Below are 14,904 nucleotides of genomic sequence, written 5' to 3'. Positions count from 1 at the left end.
ACAACAACCTCCAACTCCTGGGCTCAAGCGAGTCTCCTGCCTCAGCCTCCCAAGTAGCTGGGACTACAGGCGCCCGCCACAACGCCTGGCCATTTTTCGGTTGCAGCCATCATTGTTGTTTGGCGGGCCCGGGCTGGGGATTCGAACCCGCCACCTTAGGTGTATGTGGCTGGCGCCTTAGCCGCTTGAGCCACAGGCGCTGAGCCGGAGAAGATTTTTTTGATAAAAGACATTCTCACTGGAGTTAGGTAATACCTTATTATAGTTTTGATTTGTATTTTGCTGGATGATTAGAAAGATTGAACATTTTTCTTTTTTTTTTTTTTTTTTTTTGCCATTTGCCTATCTTTTTTTGAAAAGCTTCTGTGCATCCATTCTTACTGGAGTTAGGCAATACCTTATTATAGTTTTGATTTGCATTTCCCTGATGATTGAAATTGAATTTTTTACATATGTTTATTTACCTTTTGCCTATCTTCTTTTGAAAAGCTTCTGTGCATGTCTTTTACCCAACTTTTTTCTTACTGATTTGCTTGAATTCTTTATTGATTCTTATTAGCCTTTTATCAGATGTATACCAAAAAAACCCTTTCTCTCATTCTGTAGGTTGTTTCCTTGACTATGCAGAAGCTTTTTAATTTAGTCTGGTCCTGTTTGTTAATTTTTGTTGTTGCTTTGATTGCTCTTGGGTCTTCATAAATTCTTTGCCTAGGGCAACATTTCCAACATTTTCTGCTAGAATTTATAATCATGCCTTAGGTTTAAGTCTGTTATCCATTGTAATGATTGGTGAGAGGTGTGGCTCCTGTTTCAGTCTTCTACAAGTCTCTGTCCAATTGTCCCAATGCCTTTTTTTTTTTTTTTCTTTTTGAGACAGAGTCTCACTCTGTCACCCTGGCATTATAGCTCATAGCAACCTCAAACTTTTGGTCTCAAGAGATCCTCTTGCCTCTGCCTCCCAAGTAGCTGGGACTATAGGCACCCATCACAATGCCCAAGAGATGGGGTCTCACTCTTGCTCAGGCTGGTCTCAAACTCTTGAGTGCACCAGACCACCTCAGCCTTCCAAAGTGCTAAGATTACAGGCATGAGCTGCCACGCCTGGCTCCCAGAACCATTTATTGCATAGGGATTTTTTTTCTCTAGTGTATGTTTTCATCTGCTTTGCCAGAGATCAGATGGCAATGTGAGGGTGGTCTTCTTATACATACTGTTTTGGTTACTACAGCCTTTGTAGTATAGCTTGAAGTCTGGTAAATTGATGCCTCTTTATTTGTTCTTTTTGCTTAAGGTAGTTTTGGCTATATTGGGCCTTTTCTAATTCCATAAGAAGTGTCGAATTTTTTTTCTAGATCTGCAAGAAATTACATTGGTATTTTAATGGGGATTTCATCAAATCTGTAAATTTTAATACTCAACATATACTGATAATAATGATACAAGTCACATTGAGCATCTCTTATAACTGCAAAAGTCAAATGTGATGAGTATTACAAATTCAATATAGTTTTTTCTTTCTTAAATTATGTATATATTTCTTTGACACTTTCTGTACTTATTGCATACATGATGTTTTGATAATTGTCAAATGATTAAACCTCGCTTTTAGCAATCCATTGACTCAAAGTTTTTGTTTTGTTTTTCTTTGTGAGAACATATATCAACAATTTTCATGAATGCTCTTCCTTGGAGTTACAGCTTGCCGAACTTCTTTCTTGGCTCAGCTCCCCACCTTGGCTTCATAGAGTCCAATTCCATTCAGTTTTTCTTCCTCTGCTCGGGAGCCTCTGCCCAGGGTTGTTACCAGTCGGTCGGTCATCTTCCCAGAATTCCTAACTTCTTGCTTTAAAAGTTGGAAATCCTGTTCAACAATTTTCAGTTTTCAAAAATATTCAATATATAATTACTAAATCAGGGGTCCTCAAACTTTTTAAACAGAGGGCCAGTTCACTGTCCCTCAGACCGTTGGAGGGCTGGACTGTGGGTCCCGGGATAAGTCAGCTGCTAAGTAGGACAGGCAGCTGTGGCAGAAACATCTGGCAGGCCGGATAAATGTCCTCCTAGGTGGGCTGCATGAGGCCCGCAGGCCGTAGTTTGAGGACGCCTGTGCTAAAGTTACCATGTTGTATAATAGACTTCTAGAACTTATTCTTCCTATCTAACTGAAACTTAATACCCTTCAAGCAACATTTCCCCATTTCTCCCCATCTGCGCTTTCACAGCCTCTAACACCACCATTCTAGTCTCTGTTTCAAATTATTTTGCCTTTCTTTGGTTCCACATATAAATGAGATCATAGAGTATTTGTCTTTTTGTGCTTGACTTAGTTTACTTAGTTTATCCATGTTGTTGTAAATGATAGGATTTTTCTTTCTTTCTTAAGCCCAGTAGTATTACCTTGTGTTGTATATACTGTGTATATGTATACTTACACACATATATACACACACAGAGTATGTACACTCATACGTACACCCTACATTTTCTTTATCTGTTCATCTGTCGATGGACATTTAGATTGATTCCATATTTTGAGTGTTCTGAGTAGAGCTGTAATGAATATGGGAGTGCAGATATCCCTTTGACATACTGATTTCGTTTTCTTTGGAGATATATATATATATCTATCTCCAAAAATGAGAATACTGAACCACATGGTGGTTCTATTTTTAACTTTTTAAGGCGCGTGTGTACTGTTTTCCATGATAACGGTACTAATTTATACTATTTCCACCAAAAGTGTATAAGGGTGCTCCTTTTTCCAAATCCTTACTAATACCTGCATTTTCTCTTACTGGTTGTAGCCCTTCTAACATGCGTATGGTGATAGCTCATTATGGTTTTCTCTGATAAGTAGCGATGTTGAGCTTTTTTTCATATACCTATCAGCCCTTTTTATGCCTTCTTTGGAGAAATATCTGTTCAAGTTCTTTGCCTTGCTCCTTTCCCTTTTTGAAGAGAGTCTTGCTCTATTACCCAGGCTAGAGTGTAGTGCCATCATCATAGCTCACTGCAACTTCAAACTCCTGGAGCTCCAGCATTCCTCCTGCCTTAGCTTCCCAGCTAGCTGGTACTACAACTGCATGTCACCATGCCCAGCTAATTTTTTTATTTTTTATTTTTTGTAGAGACAGGGTTTTGCTCAGACTGGTTGTCCTTTTTTTATTAGGGTGGTTTGTTTTCTTTCTACATAATTACTTGAGTTCCTTACATATTTTGAATATCAAATGTATGAATTACAAATATATTTCATAGTCTATAGGTTGTCTTTTTACTCTATTGATTGTCTTCTTTGCTGTGCACGAGATTTTTAGCTTGATAAAATCACATCTGTCTATTTTTGCTTTTGTTGGCCCGTACTTTTGGAGTTATATCCAAAAAAAATCATCGACCAGACCAACATCAAGCAGCTTTCCCCTTTTTTTCTTAATAGTTACTTTTATAGTTTAGGTCTCACTTTTAAGTTTTTTTTTTTTTTAAGACAGGGTCTTTGTTGCTCTAGTTTGAGTGCAATGGCATGATCACAGCTTACTGCAACCACAAACTACTAAGTTCAGACAATCCTCCTGCATCATCCTCCCAAGTTGCTGGGACTACAGGCATACACCACCACTCCTGGATAAATTTTCTATATTTTGTAGAGATGGGGTCTCACTCTTGCTCAGTTGGTCTCAAACTCCTGAGTTGAAGTAATCCTCTTGCTTCAGCCTCCCAGAGTGTTAGGATAATAGGTGTGAGCCACTGACCCTAACCTGACATTTGGGTCTTTAATCAGTTTTGAGTTGAGTTTTGTATGTGTTTTGAGATAAGGATACAATTTTATTTTCTCCATGTGCATATCTTATTTTCCCAACCTAATTTTTTGAAAAAAACTGTCCTTTCATCAAAGGTGCTCTTTATTTTATTCTAGTGGTCTGTATGTCTATTTTCATACTATTTTGATTACTGTAGATTTGTAGTTTATCTTGAAATCAGGTATTGTGATAACTCCAGCTTTGTTCCCACCCCCCTAGAATTACACTGGCTATTCTGGGTCTTTTGTCATTCTATTACATATGAATTTTAGGATTGTTTTTCCTATTTCTGTGAAAAATGTCATTGGAATGTTGTTAGGGATTGCACTAACTTTATAGATTGCTTTTGTAACATGGGCATTTTAATAATTTTAATTTTTCCAGTTCACAAATGTAGAATATCATTTCATTTATTTGTGTCTTTTTCAGTTTATTTCATAAGGGCTTTATAATTTCCAGTGTACAAATATTTCACATCCTTGGTTAATTTGTTCCTAAGTATTTTATTTTGGATTATAAATAGGGTTCTTTTCTTGATTTCTTTTTTGCATAGTTCACTGTTAGTGTACAGAAATGCTACTAATTTTTTTTTGTTGATTTTATGTCCTGCAATTTTAATCACCTTGTTTATTATTTCTAACAGTTTTTTTGTAGAGTCTTTAGGACCTTTTCTATATATGCAATTATGTCATCTGCAAACAGGCAATTTTACTTCCTATTTTCCAATTTGGATGCCTTTTTAATTTTCTCTTGCCTAAATACACTGGCTAGGACTTTTAGTACTATGCTAAATAGAAGTGGTAGGATGATCTATCCTGAAGAATGTTCCATTCATGCTTAAAAAGAATATATATCTGCTGCCCTTGTATGGAATGGTCTGTGTATGTATATGCCTTTTAGGTCCATTGCTACTGTGGTTAAAGTTTGTAGTTTCTTATTGATTTTCTCTTTGGATGATATATCCGTTATTGAAAGTGGGTTATTGAAGTCCACTACCATTATTACATTGTTGTCTATGTTGCCATTCATTTCAGTTAATATTTATTTTGTATAGTTAGGTGCTCCAATGATGGGTTTTTAATTGTTACGTCCTCTTGCTAAATGTAGTGACTTACTTTGTCTCTCAGGACAGTTTTTACTTAATGTCTGTTTTGTGTGATATAACTATGCCCCCCCCCTTTCTCTTTCTCTTTGTTTACCATTTGCATAGAGCATTTTTACTTTCCTTCATTTTCAACCTGTGTGCCTTTACAGATAAAGTGAGTTTCTTGTAGGTAGCATATAGTCAGATCTTGTTTTTAAATACATTCAACCATCCTTTGTCTTGTGATTGGAGAATTTAATCCGTTTACATGTAAAATAATTATTGATAGGTAAGGACTTAATATACTGCCATTTATTAATTGTTTTCTGACTTTCTTAGTTCCTTGCTCCATTTCTCCTCTCTTGATGTCTTCCATTGTGATTTGATGAGTTCCATGAGTTTTGGTAGTGTTATGCTTTGACTTTTTTCTCTTGTTTTTGTGTATGTTCACTAGAGCTTTTTTTCTTTTTGGTTACTGTGAGGATTACATGAAACATCTTATAGTTATAATAGTCTGTCTTCAGGTGATAACTTCAATTACATGCAAAAACTCTAGTTCAGACGTCCTTAGACTACTGCCCGTGGGCCACGTGCAGCCCACCTAGGACATTTATCTGGCCTGCCGCTGCTGCCTATCCTGCTTAGCAGCCGACTCGTCCCAGGGCCTGCAGTCCAGCCCTCCAATGGTCTGAGGGACAGTGAGCTGGCCCCTGTTTAAAAAGTTTGAGGATCCTTGCCTAGTTTTTAACTTCTCCCCCAACATTTTATATTATTGATGTCTCAGTTTATATCTTGAAGATACCATGTATCCATTAGCACATTACTGTATAGTTATCTTTAGGAACTTTTGTGTCTTAATTTTTATGGTAGAGTGGAAACTAATTTATGCACAATTATTATAGTACTAAAGTATTCTGAATTTGACTATATTCTTACCTTTACAATATGTTTTATACTTTCATATGTTTTCATATTGTTATTTTGTTTTGTTCTAAAGAACTTCCATCAGCATTTCTTGCAATGTAGGTCTAGTGATTATAAACTCCCACAGCTTTTGTTTGGGAAAGTCCTTATCTTTCAGTGTGCAAAGACTTTATTGCCACATGAAGTATTTTTGATTAGCAGGGTTTTGTTTCTTTGTTTCCTTTCAGCTCTTTGTTTTTTTTTTGTTTTTTTTTTGAGACAGAGCCTCAAGCTGTCCCCCTGGGTAGAGTGCTGTGGCATTACAGCTCACAGCAACCTCCAACTCCTGGGCTCAAGCGAGTCTCCTGCCTCCGCCCCCCAAGTAGCTGGGACCACAGGCGCCCGCCACAACGCCCAGCTATTTTTTGGTTGCAGCCGTCATTGTTGTTTGGCAGGTCCGGGCTGGGGATTCGAACCCACCACCTTAGGTGTACATGGCTGGCGCCTTAGCCGGTTGAGCTATAGGCGCCGAGCCCCCTTTCAGCTCTTTGAATATATCATTCCACTCTATCCTGGCCTGTAAATTTTCTACTAAGAAAACTAGTATCTACAAAGATATTCCTTTGTATGTGATGAGTTGCTTTTCTCTCATAGGTTTCACAATTCTGTGTCTTGGTCTTCTGAGAATGTGATGTATCTTGGTGAAGATAATATATTTAATCTTTTTGGGTTTCTTTGAGATTCACGTATCTGATTATTCATTTCCTCTTTCAGATTTAGGGAGTTTTCTGTCATTATTTCTTTAAATAAGCTTTTTGCCCTTTTCTCTGCTCATTCTGGGACTCCCGTAATGTGTACGTTGGTCTTCTTCTTGGTATCTCATAATTCCTGTAGGTTTTCTTCAAAATTTTTTTCTTCTGTCTCTTTTTTATTTTATCTGATTGAGTCTTTGAACTCAAAGAGTTTTTTCTGCTTTACTAAGTCTGTTTTTGAAGCCTTCTTATGGAGATTTTTTTGTTCAGTTTTTTTTTTTTTTCAGGTTCAGAATTTCTGCTTGGTTCTTTTTCTTTTTCTTTTTTTTTATAGAGACAGAGTCTCATTCTGTCACCCTCAGTAACGTGCTGTGGCGTCACAGCTCACAGCAACCTCCAGCTCTTGGGCTTATGCAATTCTCTTGCCTCAGCCTCCCGAGTAGCTGGGACTACAGGCACCCACCAAACCCCCTGGCTATTTTTTTTTTGTTGTTGCAGTTTGGCCAGGGCGGATTTGAACCTGCCACCCTTGGTATATGGTGCCCTACTCACTGAGCCACAGGTGCTGCCCACTTGGTTCTTTTTTATGATTTCCATCTTTGTTGGACTTAATTTTTTTTTCATGTATTTGTTTTCTGATTTCATTTAAAGATGATTATTTCGAATTCTTTGTCAAGTAATTTGTACATGGTCTGTTACTGGAGCTTTATTTTGTTCCTTTGGTAGTATAATTTTCCTCTAATTATTTGTGAACCTTGTGTCCTTGTGTCCTTGTGTTAGTGCCTATGCATTTGAAGAAGTAGATACATATTCTAGTCGTCACAAATTGGCTTTGGTAGGAAAGTCCTTCATCCCACTTAGCTCATTGAGAGATTCTGGGAAGGGAGTCTGGGTGGGTCTCTGGTTTAATTTCTAGCTGGAAACTTTGGGCAGGGTGGGCCTGGAGCTTGAGTCTACGTTGGCGGGGTCTTCTAGGATTGGGATGGAGCCTTGATCTGCAGGAAGTGGGCAAGGTATGATAATTGAGGCTGTACTGAAGCCTGAGCCCACAGAGGCTAACCTGGTGTGGGGATAGGCCTTGAACCTGAGTCTGTGGTAGCTAGCCTGATGCTTAGATAGGCCCAGTGCCTGGGTCTGTGAGATGGGTCTGGATCCTGGGGCCATTTGGGTTAACCTGGAGCCAGCCTCTGCAAAGTACATCCTCTGCCAGCCTCTGCAAAGTACATCCTCCTGCTAGGGTTTACTAGAATGGGTCTGGACCTGGGTTGCTTGGCTCCTAGGCTACAGATACTAGCCTGGCAAAACCTGAAGCCTGGGACCATAAGGATCTGGCACTGGGGCTGGTCTGGAGCCTGCGGCTATCCTGGAGCCTAATTATTTGAGGACCCAGCTAGAACATCAGGTCACTAGGGCTGGCCTGGTGATAAGACAGGCCTGAGCTCTGAATATGTGGGCCCACAAGGGCCAGCCTGGTGGGGTGGGAGGCAATCTGGAGCCTGTAGATGCAGGGGCTATCCTGGTGCCTGAAATTGTAGGGGTTCACCTGGTGCTAGGGTGGCCACATTAGTTTTTTCATGAAAATAGGACATGATATTACAACATAATTTATATTATGGTTTTCAATGTCTTATTTAGCATAAGGTGACCAGAGTTTAACATTGGTAAAGCAGGACACCATTGATGGGGGTGGGGGGAGGTTCTTAATTAAAAATTTGGTCTATATGGAGCAACACAAATTTTCATAGAATGCAAAAATAGTATTGTAATATATTTTTTAATTTCAACATAAGTATAATTTACCAATATAATACATTAAAAATTATGTGTAGTATTTTATTCTTTGTCATATTTCTCATTTGAGTGAATTTTTTTTAGTAGATTGCTATCATTGTTTAAAAGGTCATGAAATTTTTCACAAGAATTTGTTAAATTATATTTCACACACAAAATGGCTTTCAAAGTCTCAACACTTAATTGTGATTTTTCTGATCTCCACACTTTATTTACTGTAGGAAAAACACGTTCAGTCACAGTATTAGTTCCTTGTAAGGACAGCGCGTATCCCACAATTTTTAGTGCATTATTGTATGGAACATGATTTGTTTCAAAATGATGAAATATTTCTAACCATTTGTTATCTATTGTGATTTTTGCTGATGCCCAAGATTTAACTTTTTCCTTATCAGTATATTTTTTTAATAATGATAACCTGATAAGTCGTGTCACTTTCAAGGCTGGCACTAGACTTTTTGCCGCCACTATAAAACATAAATTATATGAGTACTGTCTACTAAATTCATGAAATAAATGAATAAATTACTTACCTAAATTATCTGAATAGCCGATTTGTTGACATCACTTGTTTAACTAGCACTAGCACACAGTACGATGTGTATCATCTGAGAGACAGTTCCAAAATGTTTTCGTCGTTGCTAATGCCAAAAAATGCTACTGTTCATTAAGTCCAAACAATGGTGGTTGAATTCTAACAACTGATCAACATTGCAAACTTTGATAAGCAGTTCTCGATAATCAGTTCTCAACAATTATTTGTTATTATTAAAGTTTAACATTATAAAATTAACAAAAATAATATAAAACTCATATCCTGGCGAAATAGCCACATGGAAAACCATATATTCCCTTCCCGTTCTCCCACCCTTCCTTAGCTTGTCTTGCATTCTTTCCAAAAATCGGAACTTTTTAAAAATGCTGTGGGATGCAGGACAAATTGTTAAAAATCGGGACTGTCCTGCCAAAAGCAGGATGTCTGGTCACCTTAATTAGCTTAGGAACGTAGGAACTAGAGTATCAAGACTAAATTATATCCTCTGTTGTTATTTACTATATAAATGTACATATGTATTATATAGTACACTTTATTGTACACAATGAGCCTGAGATTGTGGCTTTGGTACCTTTAAGAACCATAAACTTTACTTGGGGAAAGAAAAAACTTTTCATAATGCATTATGCATTTTCAGTCATTTTTCTAGTGCTTTTCTGGGTCAAAAAGAAGATTGAGATGTAATATATATTAAGCAATAAGGTCTTCCTTTTCTGTTGGCTGGTTTTTGGTAATTCTTACATTTTACTCCCCAAAAGGTCACCTACATAGAGCCAAGAAATGGGCCTGTGAGCCATGCTACCATTAAACTTTCAGTGGCTCCTTGAATAGATTAGCCATCATTTGCAGAAATTCTTCTCTTCCTGACTGCCCTTGCGTAAAGTAATTTAAGTCATTCCTTTTCACAGAGATTGCTTTAAGTAGCCCTCTAACTCCCAGCCTTTAGATCAGGATTCAGCAAACTATTTCCAAATGATCTTAGCCCACTTTTTTTCATATGGTCCATAATCTAAAGATGGTTTTCAAATTTTACATTGTTGAAAAAATTAAAAGAAGAACAGTATTTCATGACATATGTAAATTATATGAAATTCAGATTTTCATGCTCATAAATAAAGTTTATGGGCTTTATGGAACAGAACCATGTGTGTTCATTCAGCCAGTATTGAAAATCACCACTGTAGTCTCACTTTGTCCCAATACACCTCTATACTACCAAAAGGGCTATGTTTTTAAAATGCAAATTATTTTAGATAAAGGATTTTCTTAAAAAAACATTAAACAGGCAGTTCAGGGTCCTTATTTGCTTTTCATAGTGTAATTTCTTTGACAGCATATGCTGGTTAACATTGTTCTAGACCATAGGTAAGTTAAAAATGTTTTCCATCTCAAGTGGTTGATTTGACAGGAGTAATTCACATGTCAATGTAATGAGCATTGACCTTTTCACTAAAAAATGGAAAATATATCATATTTTTACACTGTCAATAATTTAAAAGGGCCAACTTTTCTTATTTTCTTGTTAGGGGAAAATTTCTCTTGAATTCCCTGTAAGGCATGCACGTGCGTGTGCGCACACGCACACACACGTTTGCAGAGATAGATTTCACAGAGAGCAGGGAACAGATGTTTGATGAGGACTTTCGTTACCCAAGCATAGGTAATACAGAATGTAGAATGTCAGGTTCTAAATTTTCTTACTATTGATAGTTTATCCAATGCCTTAAATAATGATATCTTTTAGTAAGGAACAGTAGGCAAAGAATACAAAAATTCATAATGAGGAACTTTATTTTGGTTGCGGCCAATTGATTGTCAAAAGAAGCTCTTGGCAACCTGGTTTTAGTAGAATGAATAGAGAGAGCAAACCTGGTTTGGGGGAAAGCGTCTTTTCTTTAGAGAATAAATCTTTTGATTTTGGCTCAGTGCCCATACTCAGTGGTTAGGGTGCCGGCCATATATACTAGGCTGGCAAGTTTGAACCCGGCCCTAGCCTGCTAAACAACAACTATAACAAAAAATAGCCAGGCATTGTGGCAGGCGCCTGCAGTCCTAGCTACTTGGGAGGCTGAGGCAAGAGAATCGCTTAAGCCAGGGGTTCTCAACCTGTAGGTTACAACCCCTTTGTAACAATGAAAATACATCCTGCATATCAGACATTTACATTATGATTCATGACAGTACCAAAATTACAGTTATGAAGTAGCAATGAAAATAATTTTATGGTTGGGGGTCACCACAACATGAGGAACTGTATAAAAGGGTCATGGCATTAGGAGGCATTAGGAAGGTTGAGAACCTACTGGCTAAGCCCTGGAGTTGGAGGTTGCCCTGTGTTGTGACACCATGGCACTCTACCGAGGGTGATGTGGTGAAATTCTGTCTCAAAAAAAAAAACAAACCAAAACTTTTGATTTTATATTGTGTATAAATAGAAAGATTGGACTTATATATATAATATTTTATAGATTATAGAATCTTTCTATATTATTTTATATAAATTATTATATATATGAATAAAATTTTTTTTTGAAACAGAGTCTTGTTCTGTTACTCAAGCTGGAGTACAGTGGACTCATCCCAGCTCACTGCAACCTAAAACTCCTGGGCTCAAGTGATCTTCCTGCCTCAGCCTACTGAGTGGCTGAGACTACAGGTGCCCACCACCATGCCTAGCTAATTTTTCTATTTTTCATAGAGATGTGGTCTCACTCTAGCTCAAGCTTATTTTGAAACCCTGACCTGAAGTGATCCTCCTGCTTTAGCTTCCCAGAGTACTAGAATTTTAGGCATGAGACACTGTTTCCAGTCTGGATTTATAAGACTAAGTCTTTATAACCCATAATGTTAGAAAGCCTCTATTCTATAAAGAATTGCTGTGAGTACTAAACAATGTTTTTTAATACAGTTTCTATGAAAAGAGAATGAAATGGAAATATAACAAATTAAACTCAACAAATATTTAATAAATTTGAGTATTAGTTAGATTGGGAAGATGTGTTGAGTGAAACAGACTTGGATTAAAATCCAGTTTTATCTTTACTAGTTTTGTGGTTACTTGATTCTAATTAGTCACCATGAGTTTCAGTGTCCTCATCTGTGAAATAGATCTTTACTTCATAGGGCTTGGATGAACTGTATAAACTGTATAATAGTAATTGTTGGCTATCTTTCTTTCTGTTCTTAAAAACATTGGAAAGAAAAGAGCACTTTAAGATTTTTGGACATAATGAATATTAATTCATTAGACAATAAGGTGGAAGAATTCCTGGAGGGTTTAAAAAATAAAAATTTAAATTTGAATTGGTCCAGTTGTTCTTATAAAAAGAATCCATATAATTTATAGAATTTTTAATTTAGAATTTGAAGTACAATTAAGAAGGATTATAAGCATGCACATTTCCTTTAAATAAAAGAAAATAATTTAAATTTTAATTATAGGAGAGGCAGATTACCCAGTAAGGAATGATAATCCATGGGTAGATTTTTGCTTTAACTTTTTCCCTCTATTTTGTCAAAGGAAACTTTTTTCTTACATTTGTATTTCAGGTAGTATTTTATTTGGTCAACAAATGTAAGTATATTTTTATTCAAATGTAGTAACTTGTGTAACAGCAAAAACAAAATAATGTTTAAACTGATTTGTATTTTTAAAATATTTGCATACTTAGAAAATGTAGTTGCCTGTCTCTTTGGTTATCTTTCTGTATGGTAAGTTATTTTATGAATCTGACTACTTAAATTAGTGGAAGGTTTTATTAAATTGCTGTGGCCGTAGTAGACTCAGGGATATCAATATTTTCTGCCAATTTATTTACTGTTTCATATTGTATATTGTACTATTTATATTGACAAAATGCTAATACTTGCTAGCTTAATAGCCCTCTGCAAAATAAAGAATACTTGTAAATAAGTGTGGGTTTAATTATTGCTAGGCCTCATATACAGTGAGTATACTACAAAGAAATGTATATCAATAATGAGTTTAAAAATAGGCCATATGTTTAAAAAGCAGTAAGTGTTAATACATGAGCACTATGACAAAGAATAAACAGTAGCATAAGTAGATGACACAGCAAGAGTAGTCTTTGTTAAATCTGCAGCTACCACTCCTTTTCTCTATCAAGTTAAAAATGAGACAAGTGGTTGTATGAAAAAACAAAGGAGATTGTTGATGCTTTAATATATTTTTAATCTAGCTAAAGTGATACTAACATGATAACAAATTACAGGCATAGAGACCACTATTTAAAGCTTTAGCTTGGTTTTGTCTCATTCTTTACCTTATGTTTTACATTCTCAGTTTATTGATTTCTGTTTTAGTGTTCCTATTTCAATGGCTTTATTTCTGAGGACTAATTTTTATTTTTATTTTTCTATATAGTAAAATTGAGACAATTATTTATAAAAACTCAAATTTGTCATAGCTTTTCTTAAATTGTGTGAGAGAATATTCTCTTATTTCTTAAAAAATGAAGATGTAGATAATGAAATGTCCTTGTTTCCATATAATTTTAAAAATCTTGGTAAAATTAACTAAAAATACTTGTTTAACTTTCATTGATATCTGTTACAGGTTTTTTTTTTTAGTGCTTATAAAATATGTAAATATAATTTTGAAATAAAACATACAGTCCTGGGGAGTATTTGATGTACTTTAGACAAATAAACAGCTGTAATTCAATTAGACATTACTAAATCAGGACTTCTAAACTGGAATTCTGTGAATAAACTTTGGGAGTGATAGCATTTCTTTATTATATGCTAAGTAGAATGTATATGAGGCCTGACAATTAAGTTCGTGAACTTATCCTAGGAAAAAGTGATATATATAACCTCATTGCTGAATATCGCTGTGGTTATCAGATGGTCAGAGTGAGTGCTTTGAAGGGTAGGCTAGGTGCTGGCCTCGAACCATAGCTTCCCAAGGGAGGCACATACTTCAGAAGTGACCACAGTGATGTTTAGCAATGAGGTATGTAGCACTTTTACTAGGATGAGTTCATGAGCTTAATTGCCCAACCTCATTTGTATGGGGGAGGAGAAAAACATCTTCACTTTCTTTAAACTTTAAAGGGGTAGTATAAACTACTCCCACAAGAATAAAGATAGAAACCATTGATTTATGTAGGAAACTAACATAAAAATTTCTCAAAATTGTCAAAAAAAATTTTTTTGAGACAGTCAAAAATTTTTTTTCTGATCCTGGGCTCAAGCAATTTTCTTGCCTCAGCCTCTCAAATAGCTGAGACTACAGGCACCCACCACAATGCCCAGCTATTTTTTGTTGCAGTTGTCATTGTTGTTTGGCCCAGGCCAGTTCGAACCCAGCAGTCTCAGTGTATGTGTCTGGCGCCACAACCACTGTGCTAAGGACACTGAGCCAAAATTGTCATATATTTTGATGATCCAAAACATAAGAAATGAAAACAAACTATAGCTCTAATAGTTTTAAGATGTAAATGATATCAGAGAAGATGTTATATAAATCTCATTATCTATTTGCTTATTTTTTTTAATTGTGTGCAGATGGAGGGAGCGAGGAACCACCGGATCGGAGACAGTCAAGTGTAGACTCTCGCCAAAGCCGCTCTGGGCAAGGTAAATTTTCATCAAATTGATTATAAAATTTAAAAAAATAGATGTTAGATATTCCTTTCTAGTACTTGGGAACTGGTTTTGGTGGGGTCTGGTTTAGATATTATAGTTTCTCATCTACAGTTTAAAGTATATATGTATACTCTAAAGGTTCTGTATGATATTCAACATACAAGAAAATTAAAAATGATCTTGTATTGTTTTTTAAATGGTATCAAAAATAAGTAATTTTGCAACAGCATAATTTATGTCTGGATATCACTTTTAGAATATAACCCAAAGATAATTGTAAACATTATTTGTTGAAGTATTATCACACTTTGGCCATTTCTGTTTCATCGGTATAATGTTTATGTCTCAACTTTGTCAGAAGAAATTATTTTAGGATCTTCCTATTTTCCTTTTCTATTTAAAATTTATCATAGG

The 14,904-nt window shown here is 36.0% G+C and overlaps 1 protein-coding gene across 1 annotated transcript in view; it reads left to right on the top strand.

Moving 5' to 3' along the window:
• TANC2 (tetratricopeptide repeat, ankyrin repeat and coiled-coil containing 2) overlaps positions 1 to 14,904 on the top strand; it is a 346,976-nt gene that overhangs the window by 74,123 nt on the left and 257,949 nt on the right. The window contains exon 3 of the mRNA XM_003786213.3: positions 14,410 to 14,481. Coding sequence (XP_003786261.1) covers positions 14,410 to 14,481 — 72 coding nt within the window. The remainder of the gene's footprint in view (positions 1 to 14,409; positions 14,482 to 14,904) is intronic.

The sequence above is a fragment of the Otolemur garnettii genome, unplaced genomic scaffold, assembly GCF_000181295.1.
Source record: "Otolemur garnettii isolate 467f Iridium unplaced genomic scaffold, OtoGar3 scaffold00018, whole genome shotgun sequence".
In the NCBI taxonomy this organism is placed as follows: domain Eukaryota; kingdom Metazoa; phylum Chordata; class Mammalia; order Primates; family Galagidae; genus Otolemur; species Otolemur garnettii.
The sequence above is the reverse complement of the archived record's forward strand: the minus strand, read 5'-3'. Positions and strand labels throughout refer to the sequence as shown.